A 17,195-nucleotide genomic window follows, 5' to 3' on the forward strand; every position below is an offset into this window, starting at 1 on the left:
GTAACAGCTGAATATTAAACAAGCGAGATGATGCAATAACTTTTCAATTTACAAATGAAACTCGAAACGTCGCACATTGAAACCGCGCTTGAGAAATAAAGACGACAATGATGGAGGGAAGTCTCTCAGTGAAACTTGAGATTTCCCTCAACTCCGGAATCAAGATGAGAAACCGGCACGGTCCCCGAAGGGACGCAAGACCGAAGGCGTGCTTGCTCACGCAGATATTAATCACGCCAGTGGTAACCGCGAGATTTGCGAGCCGGCTAGCAGCATTCGCGTTCATATCGGACTTAGGCGAGGAGTTCACGGCGCGACGTTGTTACGGGGTAAACAAGTAACTTGGTTCGAGCACTCTCTCTCTCTCCCCCTCCCTCTTCCGCTCTTCTCTCTCGCTTCCGTTATTAACGTACTTGTTTGTAATAACGTTTCTCGCGCAGGAGAACTTCGGCGGAAACTCACGCTCCCCCTGCGGCCAGGAGTGCCTCGTCGGACTCGAGCACCGGCTCCGAGAGCTCGGCCGGATCGGGAATACGCAGCACGGGTGCGCCGTTTACAACCGAGGAGATGAAGCAGAAATACTTGTCAAGAGCGCCTCCGACCAGCACGACGACCACCATCTCGTCGGGGCCGACTGCAATCACCACTGCAGTTAAGGAGTCGTCGAATACCACCGCGCCGACATCCAGAGCACCGTTTCAGAGCCGTTTTTTAGGCGCAGGTAATTATTAATGTAATTTTTAAGACTCGGCGCTCTTGAAACAGACAATACAGCAAAGTTGAAAATTAATATAAATTGTATATGACGTTCTAAAAAATAATGAAATTTTTTATTGCGATAGAAATGTTCCGATATTTTATTTAGTTGAGAAATTTTCATTCTTTTCGATATTGATAACTTGTTGACACAACAATATTTATAAACTTTATTATAAACGTAGAAAAAGAAAATTTGTTGTTATTAACATAACGAAATCAATGATAAAACTCTTATATTTAACTGTGGCTTTCTCTACTAAAAATTGCTCCACCAAAAGGATTTTCTCTCCGAAAAGGGAAATTATTGTCATTTAATGGATGCATGTACTATCAATCAGTACCGGTATAAAATAGTGCCGCTTGCGCATACAATTTGCCACCGCGTACATGTCACAGGGAATCATAAGGAACAATGCACAACGGATAGTAATCGAAGATTAGAACCCTTTTATAGCGCTCGCAGTTAGAAGCTGCTCCATTCGCAGTACGTCCCAATTTCCGGCGACCTATGTGCGCCTATTACCTATTGTTTACGCGAAGAGAATCGAAAGCACGTCTCTGCTCGCTTCGCACGCCAATCCCGTCTAGCGTACCTATTGTACTTCACAGCACCCCGTCGAGCATCCTCGCGTAAATTGGATGTACGGACAAATTTGCGTTTAACCTTTCGCTTTTAATTCCGCAGACTTAATTTAACGGAAAACTTTTTCCTTCTTCAAAAATGTGATATCGAATCCTCTACAAACACACTATTAAAAATTTAGATATTTTAAACGAAGCATTTTTAGAAAATTACTGTTTCAACACTGAACTATAAAAAGTATTATGTTGTTTGAATGATTTCTTAATATTTTTATTTAATGAGTTAAATATTTAATATGTGAATATTTGTTCTAATAAAAAATTCAATTTCAAAAGAAATTTAAGAGAAGTATTCGACCATTTACGGAAGTGACAAGTGAACGTCGCGTTCAGTGTAAAAGGCATTCCATGTTCAATCGCGAATGCTCGCATGTCCATTACAACGGCTCTAATCTCGTATGCGAAGGGAGTGCGTAAAATACAACTATGCCGAGCATCGCTGCGACCGCGGTACAACGTTGCAATTCGCAAATGCGACGGTGACGCCGAGCCGAGCGTGCGAGCGATACTTCAAGATTCGAAAGCTGAAATTGGCACTGTGAACGGCGAGCACAGCGGCGCGGCAGAACGTGCGCGGCTCGGTAATTGCATTATCCATCCAGCGCTCTTAGTTAACGTGGTCGGTCCGCTTTTCCGAACGCCACGTCCTGCTGCCGTCAACCATCTCCGCTGAAGCCCGCGCGCGTGTTAAGTCGGAGGTGACGTGTTTCGCCGTCGGCGAGACACGCGGACGGCGATATCCGCGTCGCCTACCCCCCCGTTTCCAACCGCCATATCACCGCCGATCGATATGATCGGTCCGCTTTCTCATCGTGTTTCCGTCAACCGCGAACACGTAGACGGTTCCGGCGAAAGACCCCCCCCCCCCCCCCATTCCTACACGTGATATTGCACAAACGCGCATTTCTATGCACCGCGACAAGTCCTCAACACCTTGTCTGTCACCGTTTCCTTTGTCCGTGACTGTTTCTCTCAGCACGACACTGCGATATTTCCTTGAAGCTATCGTACAATTTTCTCGCGAAATGCGGAATAATTCCGAACGACACAAAGACAAATTTTTGAAAGTATATTATTATAGATTCTTGTCGCATTCGACATCTTGTTGCGCCTCTTGTTAGAAAACGATTAAGGATGATGAATTGAAAAATGTAGACGTAATTTTAAATTACTTTATTTGATTTTGCGAAATGAGAAAATAAATATATGCAAAGCTGTATTGACACTTACATTTTATGTTTCTCAGGTAATCGTGCAGCTCCTCCACCGCCAATTCAGACTCCGCGTGAGGAACCAGCCACAAAGAAGAAGGAAGAGGAAGAGGACGATGACGAAGAGACAAGCAGTTCTTCTGAGGAAACGGAATCGGACACCGAGGAGTCGGAAACGGACGCTCATCCGTCCAACGCTACCCCGTCCGCAACTTCCGCCACTTCCCAAGATCGTCAGAGAAATGAGTCTGCTATGGCGCGCACCGACATCGGGCCCTTGCTCGCTCGCAGCGCAGAAGCTAGAAGAGGAAGCAAAGAAGATTCGCCTTCCACCAGGCAAGTAATATATGTATTTTTAAATTCTAAAGATAGATCTTTCGAGAGAGGCTCAACTGTTCACTGCCAATGATACTTATTTTAATTTCAAGAAAAATATACTTTGAAAACTGTCTTCAAAATTTTACATAATAAGAATTTAACGTGTGATTATGTTTCCTATCGATTATAAATAAAAAAAGTTGAATTTATGCTGCTTTTCAACTCGTTAACATGAAAAATAACTTTATTTATTTATCGGATTTGAGCTGATATTATATAATTATAAACATTTAATCACAGCAGTTGATGGTTAATTTCAATTCAAACGTCCACTAATTCATAATGTTATTAAATATGGATGGAGAAATTATTCACAGTGATAATTTTAAAAAATCAATAAACAATTAAAAATACAGAGACAAAATTATTCAGACGTTTTTACAAAAATTATGCCTATCATGACAACAAGAATATAACATTTGCTATTGAAGGTTTTTCTATTAAAAATTTTTTATTTGTATAATTTGTTCTTATTATTCTTCGTCTTCTTCGATGCTCGAGTTCGATAATAGAGATTCAAGTACATACGGTTATTAAGCTCTGAGGCAATCATGTTCTTCTTCTCATTATTCTCGTAACTTTCAATCATTAAAAGAATCCGGTGTTGTTCACTTTTACGCATTCGCTGCTCGCAAGCTATCGCAAAGCTTTCATCCGTGCGTTTCCATGTTTATTTGCGCTCGTTACGAGACTGGCAGCATTGCAAACACGCAATGCTCGACGTTCTCTCCCTCGCCGCAGTCGGAAGTTATCAACGAACCGCATTCACTCGCGTTGAATTTTGAAATGAGCTTTTCCTCGACAATCGCGATTCTCCTCGCTCGAAACTGTGGCCTAAGAAAACGAGGAATGTTGGGAGATTAAGGAGAGAGAGAGAGAGCGGCTAAGTGCTCTCTGGCCGCGACTCCCACCGGCTTTTGTAAAAGAATCACGTGGGCCGTTTCCTATCGTGCTTGCTGCTATCAGAAACTTCCCACGTACTGTTGCGGAAACTGATTAGCCGTCCAGCCTGGCGATGAATTATAATATATTAGGAAGTTCTACCGCGAGCACGCGTTCGCACTTGCGAAGCGCGTAATAGATTGTTGTACCATTTTTCATCTGGAAGATCGATCAACCTTTATTTTAATAATTTTTTAATTAATTACGCATTCAACGTTTAATACTATGTTTCAATATTTTAACTTAAAGTTGAAAGATTTTAATTAAAATTAATTAAAAATAATTTTAATTTAGTTATATTGATAATTAAATTCTATTGTGATTAAGAAAATAAAATTGTAAACGTCATGTTATATTCGTATAACAATAGATTATTTCTTATAGAAGAAAAAATCAGTCTAGACGATGTTTGAAAATTATATCAGCTTGAAGCACAGAGTAATATTATCAAAACTTATTAAATACGTCTCCATTCTGAGAGAAGGCACTTAATCCCGAAGAAATTGATCTAATAACCGAAGTAACGTGATCGAAATCTTAAGGAGAAAAAAAAAAGTCTAGCGTCATCCGATAAATAACGCGTCCTTGGAGACGCTGCCTTTAGAAGTAATAATAGCCAAACCCCAAAAATAAGGAAAGATCCGACCGATCACTCGTGTCTCAGGTATTCGTCGCCGAGGGGGAGCCCCGCGCAATCCGTGACGACGACAACGACGATGACGGCGCCGAGCGGCGCGGTGACGACGACGTCGACGCCGGGCGGCTACACCAGCAGGTTCGTAGCGCACGTAGCACAAAACGGTCAGACGACTGCTCATGATGAAGCCACTTCTAATTCCAGTAACCCCCGTACCGACCGTGATCGTTTTAGGGCGTTTAGCGCGGACGGCACCGACGCCGTGAGACCGTGGTACGTGCCGGATCGCGTCGAGGACGATACAGTAAGCGCGGCCGCGATCGCGGATCGCACGGCTAACGTCGACGAAGACGCACGTAAACCGCAGGCGACATACGCTAGCTCGGCACGAACGGACGGTATTACGGACACCGACAAATCGACCACCTCATCCACCTCCTCCCATCTCGCGATCACTAGCGAACCCGAGAGTCAGCTCGGGAGTAACCGCGAAGGCAATCGAGTAGCGAGCGTGGCGGAGACGTCCGGAGACGAGGACACGTTAGTGGAAGGTCGTTCCGGGAACGATGAGATCTCATTGGTAGTCGTCGGTCTCGGCCGGGACGAGTCTACGACTCTCGTGACCGACGACAATTCCGAGACGAGAGAACGCGATATAATCACGTGCGAGAAACGTGAGTCCGACGACGCCGGCGCCGCCGCCGGTTTCTTTCGCATCGTCATCGAGGATGTCGACGCGACGGTTGCCCAACAATCTGTGCCGGATCTTGTGAGTCGATCGATCGACGAGCACAGAAATCGATCGAGGTCCAAAGATTCTCAGACCATCTCCGAATGTTCGAGTTCCTTCAACGGACAAACGGTGTCCGATAGCGAATCGAGCAGTGATTCCGAAAGCGATTCCGAAGAGGAGAACGAAGAGGAAATCGAGGACGACGAGTCACGGGATGAGAACTGTAATGTGAAGAATGAAAAGAAAGAGGAAAAGAAGGAGGATAAAAATTCCGGCAATAAAGATAGTGCGGAAAACGAGACCGGCGAGGAGAACAAAGGTTCTTCGAGCTCTGAAAGCGACGAGGGAGCCACGGTGTTGAGTGTTAACTCGAGCACTCGGGACGAAAATAGTCAGCCGTCCGACGACGATCGCTACGAGAGAGATCCGAAGCGGCGAAGCGCCTCAATAATCGACGAGAGGAGCATCGAGGAGATGTTCGACGACAATGGCTGGGTGATCACGGAACAGGATCTACAAACGGATCTACGAACGGTGTCCGCGATCGCCCCGTCGAGCTTCGGATCCACGAACGATCCCGGCGAACAACCAAGCGCAGAGACTGCAAACGCTGTCGGCTCCAACGACACAACCGAGACTCACGACGAAGAAATTATTGCACGAATCGCCGAGCAGAGACGGGACGGCATATGGAGTAATCTCGAGGACTCCTCGGCGCAGTCGAGCACCGTCGACGACGCCGAGATGGTTCCCGCGAGCGAGAGTTTACCCAGGAGTCGCGTGTACAGGCAGAGCAGTCTGGGTAAAAACGGATGGCTGATCTCAGACGAGTCTGAGAGCGAGTCTGACCGGACCACCTCGCCGATCGAAGGCGTCGGGACCGATGCGAGGGGGATCGATAGGATTGAGGATAGCACGGGCAGCATCGACGAGAACGGGTGGGTGATACTCGACAACGACGACGTCGACAACGACGACGTTGACGACGACGATGACGACGACGACGACGACGACGACGACGACGACGGCGACCGTAAAGACCGCGTAGCGGGCCGCAGCGCGCAGGAATACACGATTCGTTCCCAAACGACCGATCTCGTAACGAAAACTAACAATGAGAACGGCGCGTTAGTCGCGAACGCTACCCGGTCGAAGGGCACCGAGCAGTCAGGGCCCGACGAGCACGAGGAAACGCCCGGTGTCAATATCAGTATACCGATGCAAATGGTAACCACCGTCTTCTGTGTGTCCGTACTGTGTTACAGCGTTCTAACGAATCTGTTCCTATAATCCACCGACTCTCTTCTCGACACATACAGACACGAACAGGGTGTATTCTTCCGGTGTCTTTCCCACATTTTCTCTCCACATCGCGCATTGTCTCGGTTAGTCGTCGGTGTTGATGATGAAAGACTGCGGACTTTACACGGAGTTTACACAGAAACTGACGAGACCGTCCCGTCGCGAGTGATAATGCAGCAGTTTTTTCCAACGGAATATTTAATCCGATATTTGTTGGAGAAGGCTTTACCTTACAGAGAGATATTATTAACTCGACGCGATTAAAAATTTGTTCAGGCAGCTGAATTTCATAAATATAATTATGCAAGGCGCTTAATGCTACAATAATTATAACTCTCTAAATTTAACCCATTGTCAGTTGCTTGATTCGAAAAAAAAAAAGAAAAGAATTCGAGTATTTTATTAATTATTCCGAATATTATCGAGTATACCATTATATGCTCGAATTCCTATTAATGTCCAATTAATTCCAATCAGATTCCATTAATTCCTAAAATTAAGCATTTTGAATTCAGAGGGCATAATAAATCAATCGCATTGCAATCGATTAATATAATTAATTGAAAAATATAGTAATGAGAATTTAATAATCGAACGAGCTTACCGTGAAGTTCGATTGTAATTATGCTGTCTCGTCCGGATGGATATAATTGTAGTAGCGTTCCGCTGCGCTATCCTCAACAGGTTTTGAAGACAAATTCAAAAAGGGCGCCACCTGCCTGCACTCAGGCTGCGCCCCGTTGTCTTGACGATCATCATTAGTTCAAAGTCAACAAATCTGGAGAAAATGGGATAGAACAAAAAGAAAAAAGGGGGGGAGGGATTCTCCATCCGGACGAGACAGCATAATTACAATCGAACTTCACGGTAAGCTCGTTCGATTATTAAATTATGCAAGGTCTCGTCCGGATGGATATAATTGTAGATATTCAAAGCACAGATTTGTTGTAGATTCCGTACGATGCAAAATAAAACATTGTTTATTTGGATTAAACTGACCATATATAAGTAAGAATAAATGCAAAGGTTGCGTACAAGTATAGATGTTTCACAAATAAAAAATGCATATGCCGTAAAATTTAAAAGACCTTAAGTACTACTCAAGACTGTGTCCTGAAACGAAGCGCCCTTAAGAAGCGGGCGATTATAAAAGCGAGCAAAGATGTCCGAGGAACTGCTCCAGCCAGCCGTACGCCTGATCTCGTCCACACTAACACCTCTACTAGCGGCGAGGGAAGTTGAAGCGTGACGAGTAGAGTGTGCGGAAAAGATACTAGTATCAATTCCGGCTGAGCCTAGCAACTCCTTAACCCAGCGAGCTAATGTCTGAGCTGTCACAGGCCTATGCGGGGTCCGAAGAGAAATGAAAAGAGCTGTACAGCTTTCACTGCGCAAGGCGGATGTGAATTGCAGATAAAACTTCAACAGAGAAAAAATACAGAGCTCTGGCCTACTTTGGAAGGGCCTAAATGAGAGCAAAGGCTGAGATCTGCCGATTCCCAAGGTCTTTAAACGCGAAGGGATTTTAATGATTAAGGAGTCTGCGAAATGAATATTAGAGATCTGGATGGCTGCAAGCGTCTGCATCCTCTGCGCGGTAGTGAGAGCAAGAAGTGTGATGAGCTTTCTAGATAAACATTCTAGAGAAAGGCTTTCGTGGGGATATAGAGAGGCCAGATAGTTAAGAACTGGAGCTGGATCCCAGACGTAGTCGTAGCGAGGGCGTTGAGGTTTCAAGGCCGCAACTCCTCGAAAGAATCTCTTAACGAGAGGGTGAGAGCCTACCTCATTCGTCGAAATCAGCGATATAGCTGAACGGTATGAGTTTAGGGTGGCGTAGGATCCTACCCCTAAAAGCTGGGATGATAAAAAATCCAAGAAGACCGGTACTGACGGAGTGAAACAGATGATGTCCTTTTCTTTGCAGAAATTCCACCAAAGCTTGATAGGCTTTGCATATTGGGCTAAAGTAGCCTCGGAAAGAGAAGCAAGCATTGTAGCTATTGCCTGGGATGGGGTTCCTCTGTAGACAAAGGCCTGCCGGATAGCTTCGCGGCAACCAGGGTAATCCTGTCCCAGGCTGGGTGAAATTGCCTGAAAGGAGATGACAACATATTAATGTTGGGTTTGAAGCAGATAGGACGACTGACCCTAATGCGATTAAATAAAGGGAACCATGGTTGGGCTGGCCACCACGGCACGACAACCACCCCCTCAGCTTCGTCGGAGATAATTTTGCGTAGAACCTTTAAAATCAAGATAAAAGGGGGAAATGCATAAAAATAAAAATCACCCCAGTGTAACGAAAAGGCGTCAACTGCCTCTGCGAGAGGATCTGGAAGCCAAGAGACAAATCTAGAGCATTTGTTATTGATAGATGATGCAAATAAGTCGATATCGAACTGCCCGAAACGACGATTGATTATAGTAAAAAATCGATTTTCTAAAGTCCATTCAGTCCCCTCGGAGATTACCCTAGACTCGGCATCTGCCTCGCAATTTTGGGCTGAAGGAATGTAAGCAGCATAGATAAAGATATTCCGGTCTGCACACCAAGTCCAAATTTCCCTAGCTAAACTGGATAAAAGTGGAAATCTTATGGAGCCCATGCGATTGATGTAAGACAAAGCTGTAGAGTTATCTACTCTGAGAAGAATGCTGGAGTTTGAAAGCTGCGCCGCAAAACACCGAAGAGCGTGGAAAACGGCTAGAAGTTCCAGATAATTAATATGGAACTGCTTCTCTTCTGGTGACCAAAATCCATGCGAACGTCCCCTGCTACATACAGCACCCCATCCTGTGAGGGAGGCGTCAGAGAAGATCTCAAGGGTGAAGAGACCTGATCTGATGGGATTCTCTTGAGATTTGTCCGCAAAAATGTTCTTCCACCAGTGGAGATCCTCCCTGATCAATGAAGGAAGAGACATTTGGGCCTCGAAGTCGCCTCCTGCGGACGTAAGGGCCAAAAATTTCACCCTTTCTAAAATTTTTGTGTGTAGCATGCCGTACTGAACGGCTGGGCAAACTGAAATCAAAGAGCCTATAAAACTGGCTAAATAGCGAATTTTACAACTGTCCCTGGTAAGAATATCCCAGGTCCTCTGGAATAATTTTTCCCTTCTGTCAGGGGGGATGGAGACTGTAAAAGATGTTGTATCAAAAAGAAATCCAAGGAAGCGACAAGATCTTGTTGGGCTGAAAACGCTCTTGCGTACGTTTATGAGAAAACCTAAAGATAACAGTAACTGCCTAGTTGCTCTGATATTCTTTCGGCATTGATTATACGATGGTGCTATGAGGAGAAAGTCGTCCAGATAGATCACCGAAGAGAAGCCCTTAACCCTGAGGAAATATGCGACTGGCCTTAAAATTTTAGTAAAGATGTAAGGAGCCGACGCCAGGCCAAAGGGTAGGACACGAAATTGGTAGAGTTGACCAAGAAAACGAAAGCGAAGGAATTTCCTATCGTTCTGGTGTACCGGAACGAGGAGGTACGCGTCCTCCAGATCAATGGAGGCAAGATAATCACCTGGAGAAATGAGGCGAATTACAGTCTTCCAGTCCTCCATCTTGAAATGCGGTGCATGAATAAACCGATTCAAGCCCTTCAGGTTGAGTATAAATCTGTAACCCCCAGAGGGTTTTTCAATTAGGAAAAAAGAGGACAAATATTGACCCTCGCAGTCCACAGTCGGCTCTATTGCTCCCTTAGTTAAAAGTCTGGCAATCTCCTGGGAACAGCGCTGCTCCTCGAAGTAGGTTAAGAGAACAGAAGGTTCTCTAGTCTGAGAGGGTGGTTGCTGGATGAAGGGTAGCCTATACCCCGAAATGGCTTGTAAAATCCTTGAATTCGAAGTAATTGTTTCCCATTGGGATCGAAAACGGGCCAATCTGCCGCCCACAATTACCTCAGCGTTGACTAGTGTCTCCTCGACCTCGAATGAGACCTGGGATAGTACGGACGGCGATTTGTGCTCGCCCCTGGCCTCCTGGATGCCGTCCTCGAGCGAGGCACAGGGGCTCGGGCATTTCCCGAACTAGACGGCGCTGCACGTACTGGCTGAGAGATCGGCTGCTGAAGCCGTCTGGATATCTGCAACGGGGCTCTGATGATTTCCTTAGATGATTTCTGCATTGCTGCAACCTTCTTTATTTGATCTCCGAAGGAGGTTCCGAAGAGGAGTTCATCCGAAGGGATAGCATTCGCCGTGTCCTTGGCTGCGAGGTTAAGTGCGGGCATGATTTGTGCCCGTCTAGATTTAGACAATTGATGGAAAAGGTCAGCCAGGATTTTGGCACCATCGTTAACTTTAGCCACTGCTGAACGGACCTCCGGGGTGAGAGATGATTGATTGGTCGGGCAGAGAAAATCTGAAATAGCCTCGCCAAGGGCGCAAAGGGCTCTGCCAAGCTGTTCTTGATTTTTGCGGGCAAAATCATCCCTCTTGATAACAGAATTCCCTTTGAGAGCCACACTGCATTCTTGATTTAATGCGGGGGCTTTGAGAAACGCCGCTGTTTCTGGGGGAGAGTATTTTTTAAAAAGTAGTTCACGTTGATCCGTGACTAGGCCAGAACGCGCGAGATCCTGCCACGTCTGGGTTACCATCTCGTTCCAGACAGAAACTTTCTCAATGTCTCGCTCTCCAAACAATTGTTTGGCCAGAGAGTCGGCGGTGACCTCGCCGGAGACAGAGATATCCGGGAGTGAGCTAGGCTGAAGCAAACCATGCTCAGGGCCTGCGGGGGGTAACTCCTCCTCACCTGCATCACTTACCACTGCAATAGACGTACGAAGTTGATGAGACTGTCTAGGAACGCAGGTTGTGTCGTCATGCCGCCTGTATTTCGCAAATACAGATCCAGCAGTATTCATACACACCTGATGGGTCCGCTGGCACCAGGGGTGCCTCGAGACTGATATCCGAGTTAGATCTCGAAAGAATGCGTGACCCTTGAATCATCTGCGGGGACGCAGAGACAATAGATTGTTGCGGGGAGGGGCGACGGGGTGCCCTAATCTCACTTTGTGAGAGGATGTCAATTAGGCGTGACATTTTTTCCTCCAAACCCGCAATCTTATCTGCAGACGGTGACCTCCTTCTCTTTCTGGATCTGTGAGACGTCTTTCCCATCTCTGAAAAAGCAAGAAATCACACTATTGAGAACTAAGAAAAAAGTACGAGTTGAGGAATCGCACAACAGGAAAACAATGATGATCGTCAAGACAACGGGGCGCAGCCTGAGTGCAGGCAGGTGGCGCCCTTTTTGAATTTGTCTTCAAAACCTGTTGAGGATAGCGCAGCGGAACGCTACTACAATTATATCCATCCGGACGAGACCTTGCATAATCTTATCTTTTTAATATTTAGTTTTTTTGCGGACAAATTTAAGAGATAAGCATAAATTATTCATTAAAAATACGTGTTTATCGACTTGTTGAAAGACTGCTGCTGGAAACTCACGCAATTTTCGCGTTTTCCATTATCGCCAGGATCATCGGAGAACGTTCATGAACGTAGCTATTTATCTGCATATAAACTTGCATTTTATACATTGTGATAGTCGTATGTACGGCCGTGCGCCATTGTTCCTACTATTGTTGATCCGCGAAACACAATCCCCGCATTGCTCAAGTACGTAGCTTTCGCGTGGCCGTGTTTCATATGTATACACACATACACATATGCACAGGCACACGTAACGCGCGCGCGCGCGTGTATATTATCGCGTCCAGTAGCGAGGCAGTATCTAATTCGCGCTTTCGTGCTGAGCTTTAAAACCGTCCTCGCGATTGTGCAGAGGCGTCGGACATTGGCGGTGGCCGCACGTGGCGGCCCGCCGCCACGTGGGCCGGTCGCCTTCGCAAAGCCGCGCCGCGTATCTATCATAAGTTTTTGTACTCTCTTTCCTTTAGCGATTAGGCTTGCGTCACAGTTTGTTGGTGTGGTAAATAAACTGCATTTCTTTGTGATAACTCGTATTATTTATTTCCCTCTCAACCGTCCTCAGTATCAGCGTGATAACAAGCACAAAGTGTCGGATCCCACCTGCACATTATGTTCGTAATATTTCTTCTCTCTTTATTCTTTTTTTTTTAATTTATTTATTTGCTGTCACCTACCGTCCTGAGATCTTCCAATTTTCTGTTCTAATTCCCAATTTCTTGTTCAGTGTTCCCATTCACACGTGTATCACCATTGGATATCGTCGAACGGAATATGTACGAGAAAAATGCATATTTATTTATTGCACTAACAAATTGTACGTTTGCGCCAATATCGATCGGCGAACGCCGATGATCAGCGTGTAGAGACGGCGTGTTCAATTTTGCCATCCGTTTCGGAAATACTGCAAGCGGAATTGTTCATCATCGGAATATTTTTCAAAAGTGATTGTCATGCGCATTTATCGTGTACATCTTGAGTTCTTTTTATTTTGTTAATTTTTAATTAGAATTTTATTTTTTTTTACACGTATACAAATTTATGAATCTCATTATGTGATGTGAAATCTTGTCTTTCTAGTATTTAATTTTTCTAGTCTTAATAAATTTATGCAAAATGGATTATATTATAGTAAAAATCACTTTTGAAACTTTCTTCTGCATGATCCACAAAATTTTTATTAAAACACGACACGGTCATTTGCAAACAAGTTTTTTTCAGAACAAGTAGTACTTAAAATACAAATTTTTGTCAGAGAGCGATATTACGCGACATTTTTAAATCTACGATATCGCCTTTTTTGCACACCTCAAGATGCAAACATGCTCGTTTCGGTTGAAATATTGTCTCGAGGAGAAATTCAATTCTGTGCAGGTGGTAGAACACTGGATTAATTGCAAGTAGGTACTATGAGACACATCAGAGACCCAAATTTACGTTTTCAGATAACAAATGCGAACACATAAATCATTTTTCGGAAAATTTGCAACCAGCTAAGCGAATTCCGCGGGGAAATCTGCATTTTATGACAACCTGTGATTAACCCATTTTTCATCATGGATTCTAAAATGCACATTCCAATATTTTTGCAAATAATAGTTTGCTGTGAAAATCAACGTATCATTTATGATTAATATAATTAATTTTTAATTGGAGAAAAAATTAATGATATTTAATAATACACTTTTTAGCTGTAATAACACAAATAATAGCTACAATAATAATAAAAAATTTTGATCCATCTATAATATATAGATATCAGCTTTTTTTTATTATTTTTTTTATTTCAAATACAGATTACACTATCTTTCAAAGTGCACTAAAGATAGTCGGCTTTTCGTAATATTCACATAACGCCACGCAGTATTCTTAACACGTTGCGCACTCCTCGCCGCTCGAACGAATCGACGGTATCGAAACTTCACAGCCCCGACACAGCCGTTTGGGAGAAATGTAGAACCATCGATCCAAGCCGCAATCTGATCTACCAGTTTCGTAAACTGGAAACTTCTTACTTCGTGACACGTCGGTTCTACCGATGCACTGGGACCCGACCTAATACGACGAAATACGAACTTAGTTGGGGGTTCAGTGCAAAGTCATACAAACCAGGCGCGCGATAAACTATGTTTATACCAAAGTTTGCGGACATTCATGAACTTTCTCAAAATTCGAGCGAACCTACACAAACATTGTTTGACGCAATCCGAAAATTTCACATCGCGCAGTTCACCTCACGCAGTCCTAACTTCTCCGCGAGATGTTAATTACAGTTTAATATAACGAGATTTACACTGTCCCGGTTATTTGTGATTAATCAATAGTAATTATCTGCAAGAGCTGTTATAATTTGGGCGCGACTGAAATATTTTTCGACAGAATGTAAAGTCGAATGTAGAATCTTAACGCCAGAAGTATATTGGACGAAAGCAACAAAGGAGTTTAATGACATTTTCGGCATGTTTCGATAAAATAAGATGCAATAAAGAATAAAAAAATTTCAAATATAATACATTTTAAATTAAAGATACCGATTAGTTTCTGAAATTAAAAAAATTAAGCAAGATACAGTTTTAATTTTATTTATAAAAATTAGAACATTTTGCACTATACAATTCATGCAACTGACAACGCCGTATTTATAGCGCGGAGAAGTTGGAAAAGGTCAAAGGACTTTTTACAGTGCGTCTAGTGTTAAATAAAATTTAAAAAGTCTTGCTTAATTTGGTAAATATCAAAAAGCAATTGGCATTTTTAATTCAAAAACTTTTTAAATTATACGATACTGATTGTGAAAGAGTAACAGCTCTACTTCTTTGCTTATTGATAATAAAAGTGCTTAGAAAAGAATGATGTGCATGACATATGTACGTGCGAATCATAGTAAAACACTTATCTGCATATTCATCATAGTCATGTATACAGGATGTCTTACGAATCTGTGATAAAAAGTGCGACGCATCGGTGGCCGCCGATGATTGCGCTCATCCATGGAGCTGGAATCGAATTAGATCAGTGGCTGCTTCGTAAGCATATAGGTTTTTTTCAAATTAAGAGCAAAAAAACAAAAAACTCAAACCCGCAACATCCGATCCGATAAGTATAACGACATCTTCCACCATAAAACGCTCACTGACGACGAACGCTTCCGGCAAGTGTACAGACTACACATCAGACGCAATTAGCACGGAAATTAACTACACTGATCTCTCGCAGCTTATATTACATTATGTTGAATTAATATAATCAAGGTAATTTCATGTAATAATAATAATTATTATTATTATTTGTCGTCAAATAATATTTGTAACAATAATATTTGTAACAATGCTTACCTCGACGCAAGCGTGTAAAAGGAAACGCTTTAATTAGTTCGTATAGCGTTGTCTGTGTGTCTTTATTATTCGCCCTTTGTATATACTACCGCGAGATATTCAAGTTGACTGCTTAAAGACCGACATAACATAAAAATCTCATAAATTCCGACGTAACCTTCCGTACAATAATTGGAACGTAAGAATTTCATATAATGCGGACAACGCATAGAATATGCGGGCAATCAAATACAAATCTCACCCTCATAAGCTCAATCCCATAAACGAGATAGTAATACCGGCACAAAGTCTACCATTGTGTATATGAAAAGCAGTTAGCTCCTTAACCTCGTTACTTCGTTCCCCTCTGAACTCATTAACGTATGCAATTTACGACACGCCCGTATTATTGTGCCTTTTAAAACGTAATATACGCGCTCGCCTCAGCGCCGCATAAATCGCGTTTTATTCGAATACCGACATCGCGCGGAATAAGTTTAGTGTAATACGCTTGTGTAATTAATAAATGCGTCATTTGTTATATACGTATAAAGTGGCCTGGTGTATTGATTAAATTAGCGCAGCACTGAATTCACAAATACATAATAAATAAATATTTTCAGGGAAATTATTTCTTCCAATATCAAGTTGTTTTTTTTTTTTTCACAAAGCGATGTCGATAAATACTTCCGTTTTCCGCAAATATGCAATGAAATTAATAAGCCGCTGGTAAATATAATTAACGTAATAAAAATTGCGATGTACACGCGCGAGGCATTTTTCTTCAAATTCTTTTACAAATATATTGCATATATGTATTGTCCGCCTGTGTTCGCCGATAAGTGTTTTCATTACACGATGTTCTCTATACTTGCTTGCACCGCAGCCTGCGCTCGCATGCACCCGATGCGAGTCTCGCTCGAAAATACAACCGCAGATACCACTCACAATGAGTATCATTTTTCCGCCTGCGTGCCGAGATCGAGGCACACACTCTCTTTCGACCCTCTGATGTTCAGGGTATGCGATTACCCGAAACCTACTCGAATTCAACTTGAACAATCGCGGTCCAGATCGAGGAGGAAAGCACTCGAGGGTAGCACTCGAAAATGCCGTAAAAGCAAACTACGCGAAAATTCAGCGGAACAAACATAAGCGCAGCGCTCGGGATCATTAGCTAGTATTTCGGAAATTCGGGAGAAGTTTCGGTAACGCACCGTTTGCAAAAGTACATTAATGAAATATATCAGGAAACGTTGTAATAGAAAAGTAAAACTTTATTGTTGTTCTAATGTTTTTATAATTAATAAGATTATTATTAATTTATATTAATTAATAATTTAATTTTTTTATTAATTAACAACGAGCCCATTATGCTTCTCTGTAGACAGTTCGTATATCTAACAATTACATAACGCATTAAGATAAGATGGAAATACATTGCTCTTTGCATCGCTGCTTGATCATGCTGTTATAATTTATAGTAATTGTTACTCGTCGATGTAATTGTTAGATTAAATGCATCAGATGGAATTACTTGCTCTCGTAGAAATAATTTTATATCGCAAAGAAGGATATTTTTTACAGAATTTTCAAAAATAGTTTTGGAAGTGCTTAAAATATCCGAAGAAATAACTAATTTAAATTCCATTTGTTCGAAACAATCACAAATATTTAATTTTAATATCTCTCAAAAATTTAATATCTCTCGCGCGCGTGTGAGATTGCTTTTTCAAAAGACCGGATGGTTCTAAAACCGGAGAGTTCTCTTTTCATATAATAAACTTTGAAAAATTAAAGTAATTCTATCTCGCAGTTTTATAAAGAAAA

General features: G+C 42.9%; 2 protein-coding genes across 5 annotated transcripts in view; one reads left to right on the forward strand and one right to left on the reverse strand.

Moving 5' to 3' along the window:
• Nucleotides 1-17,195, forward strand: part of tn (tripartite motif containing protein thin) — a 169,632-nt gene that overhangs the window by 147,038 nt on the left and 5,399 nt on the right. For all 4 annotated transcript variants that reach the window (XM_067348645.1, XM_067348635.1, XM_067348642.1 and 1 more), the window contains 5 exons: nucleotides 441-721; nucleotides 2,648-2,948; nucleotides 4,597-4,707; nucleotides 4,774-6,529; nucleotides 14,977-15,077. In XM_067348645.1, the coding sequence (XP_067204746.1) occupies nucleotides 441-721; nucleotides 2,648-2,948; nucleotides 4,597-4,707; nucleotides 4,774-6,529; nucleotides 14,977-15,077 (2,550 nt within the window). The remainder of the gene's footprint in view (nucleotides 1-440; nucleotides 722-2,647; nucleotides 2,949-4,596; nucleotides 4,708-4,773; nucleotides 6,530-14,976; nucleotides 15,078-17,195) is intronic.
• Nucleotides 6,975-11,568, reverse strand: LOC136997171 (uncharacterized). The gene is made up of 7 exons (XM_067347602.1): nucleotides 11,487-11,568; nucleotides 10,662-11,383; nucleotides 10,134-10,593; nucleotides 9,158-9,551; nucleotides 8,898-9,006; nucleotides 8,755-8,850; nucleotides 6,975-8,698 (listed from the first exon to the last, which is right to left on the reverse strand). The coding sequence occupies exons 1-7, from the start codon at nucleotides 11,566-11,568 to the stop codon at nucleotides 7,694-7,696; spliced, it is 2,868 nt and encodes a 955-aa protein (XP_067203703.1). The 3' UTR covers nucleotides 6,975-7,693.

Source organism: Linepithema humile, chromosome 1 (genome assembly GCF_040581485.1).
Source record: "Linepithema humile isolate Giens D197 chromosome 1, Lhum_UNIL_v1.0, whole genome shotgun sequence".
NCBI classification, from domain to species: domain Eukaryota; kingdom Metazoa; phylum Arthropoda; class Insecta; order Hymenoptera; family Formicidae; genus Linepithema; species Linepithema humile.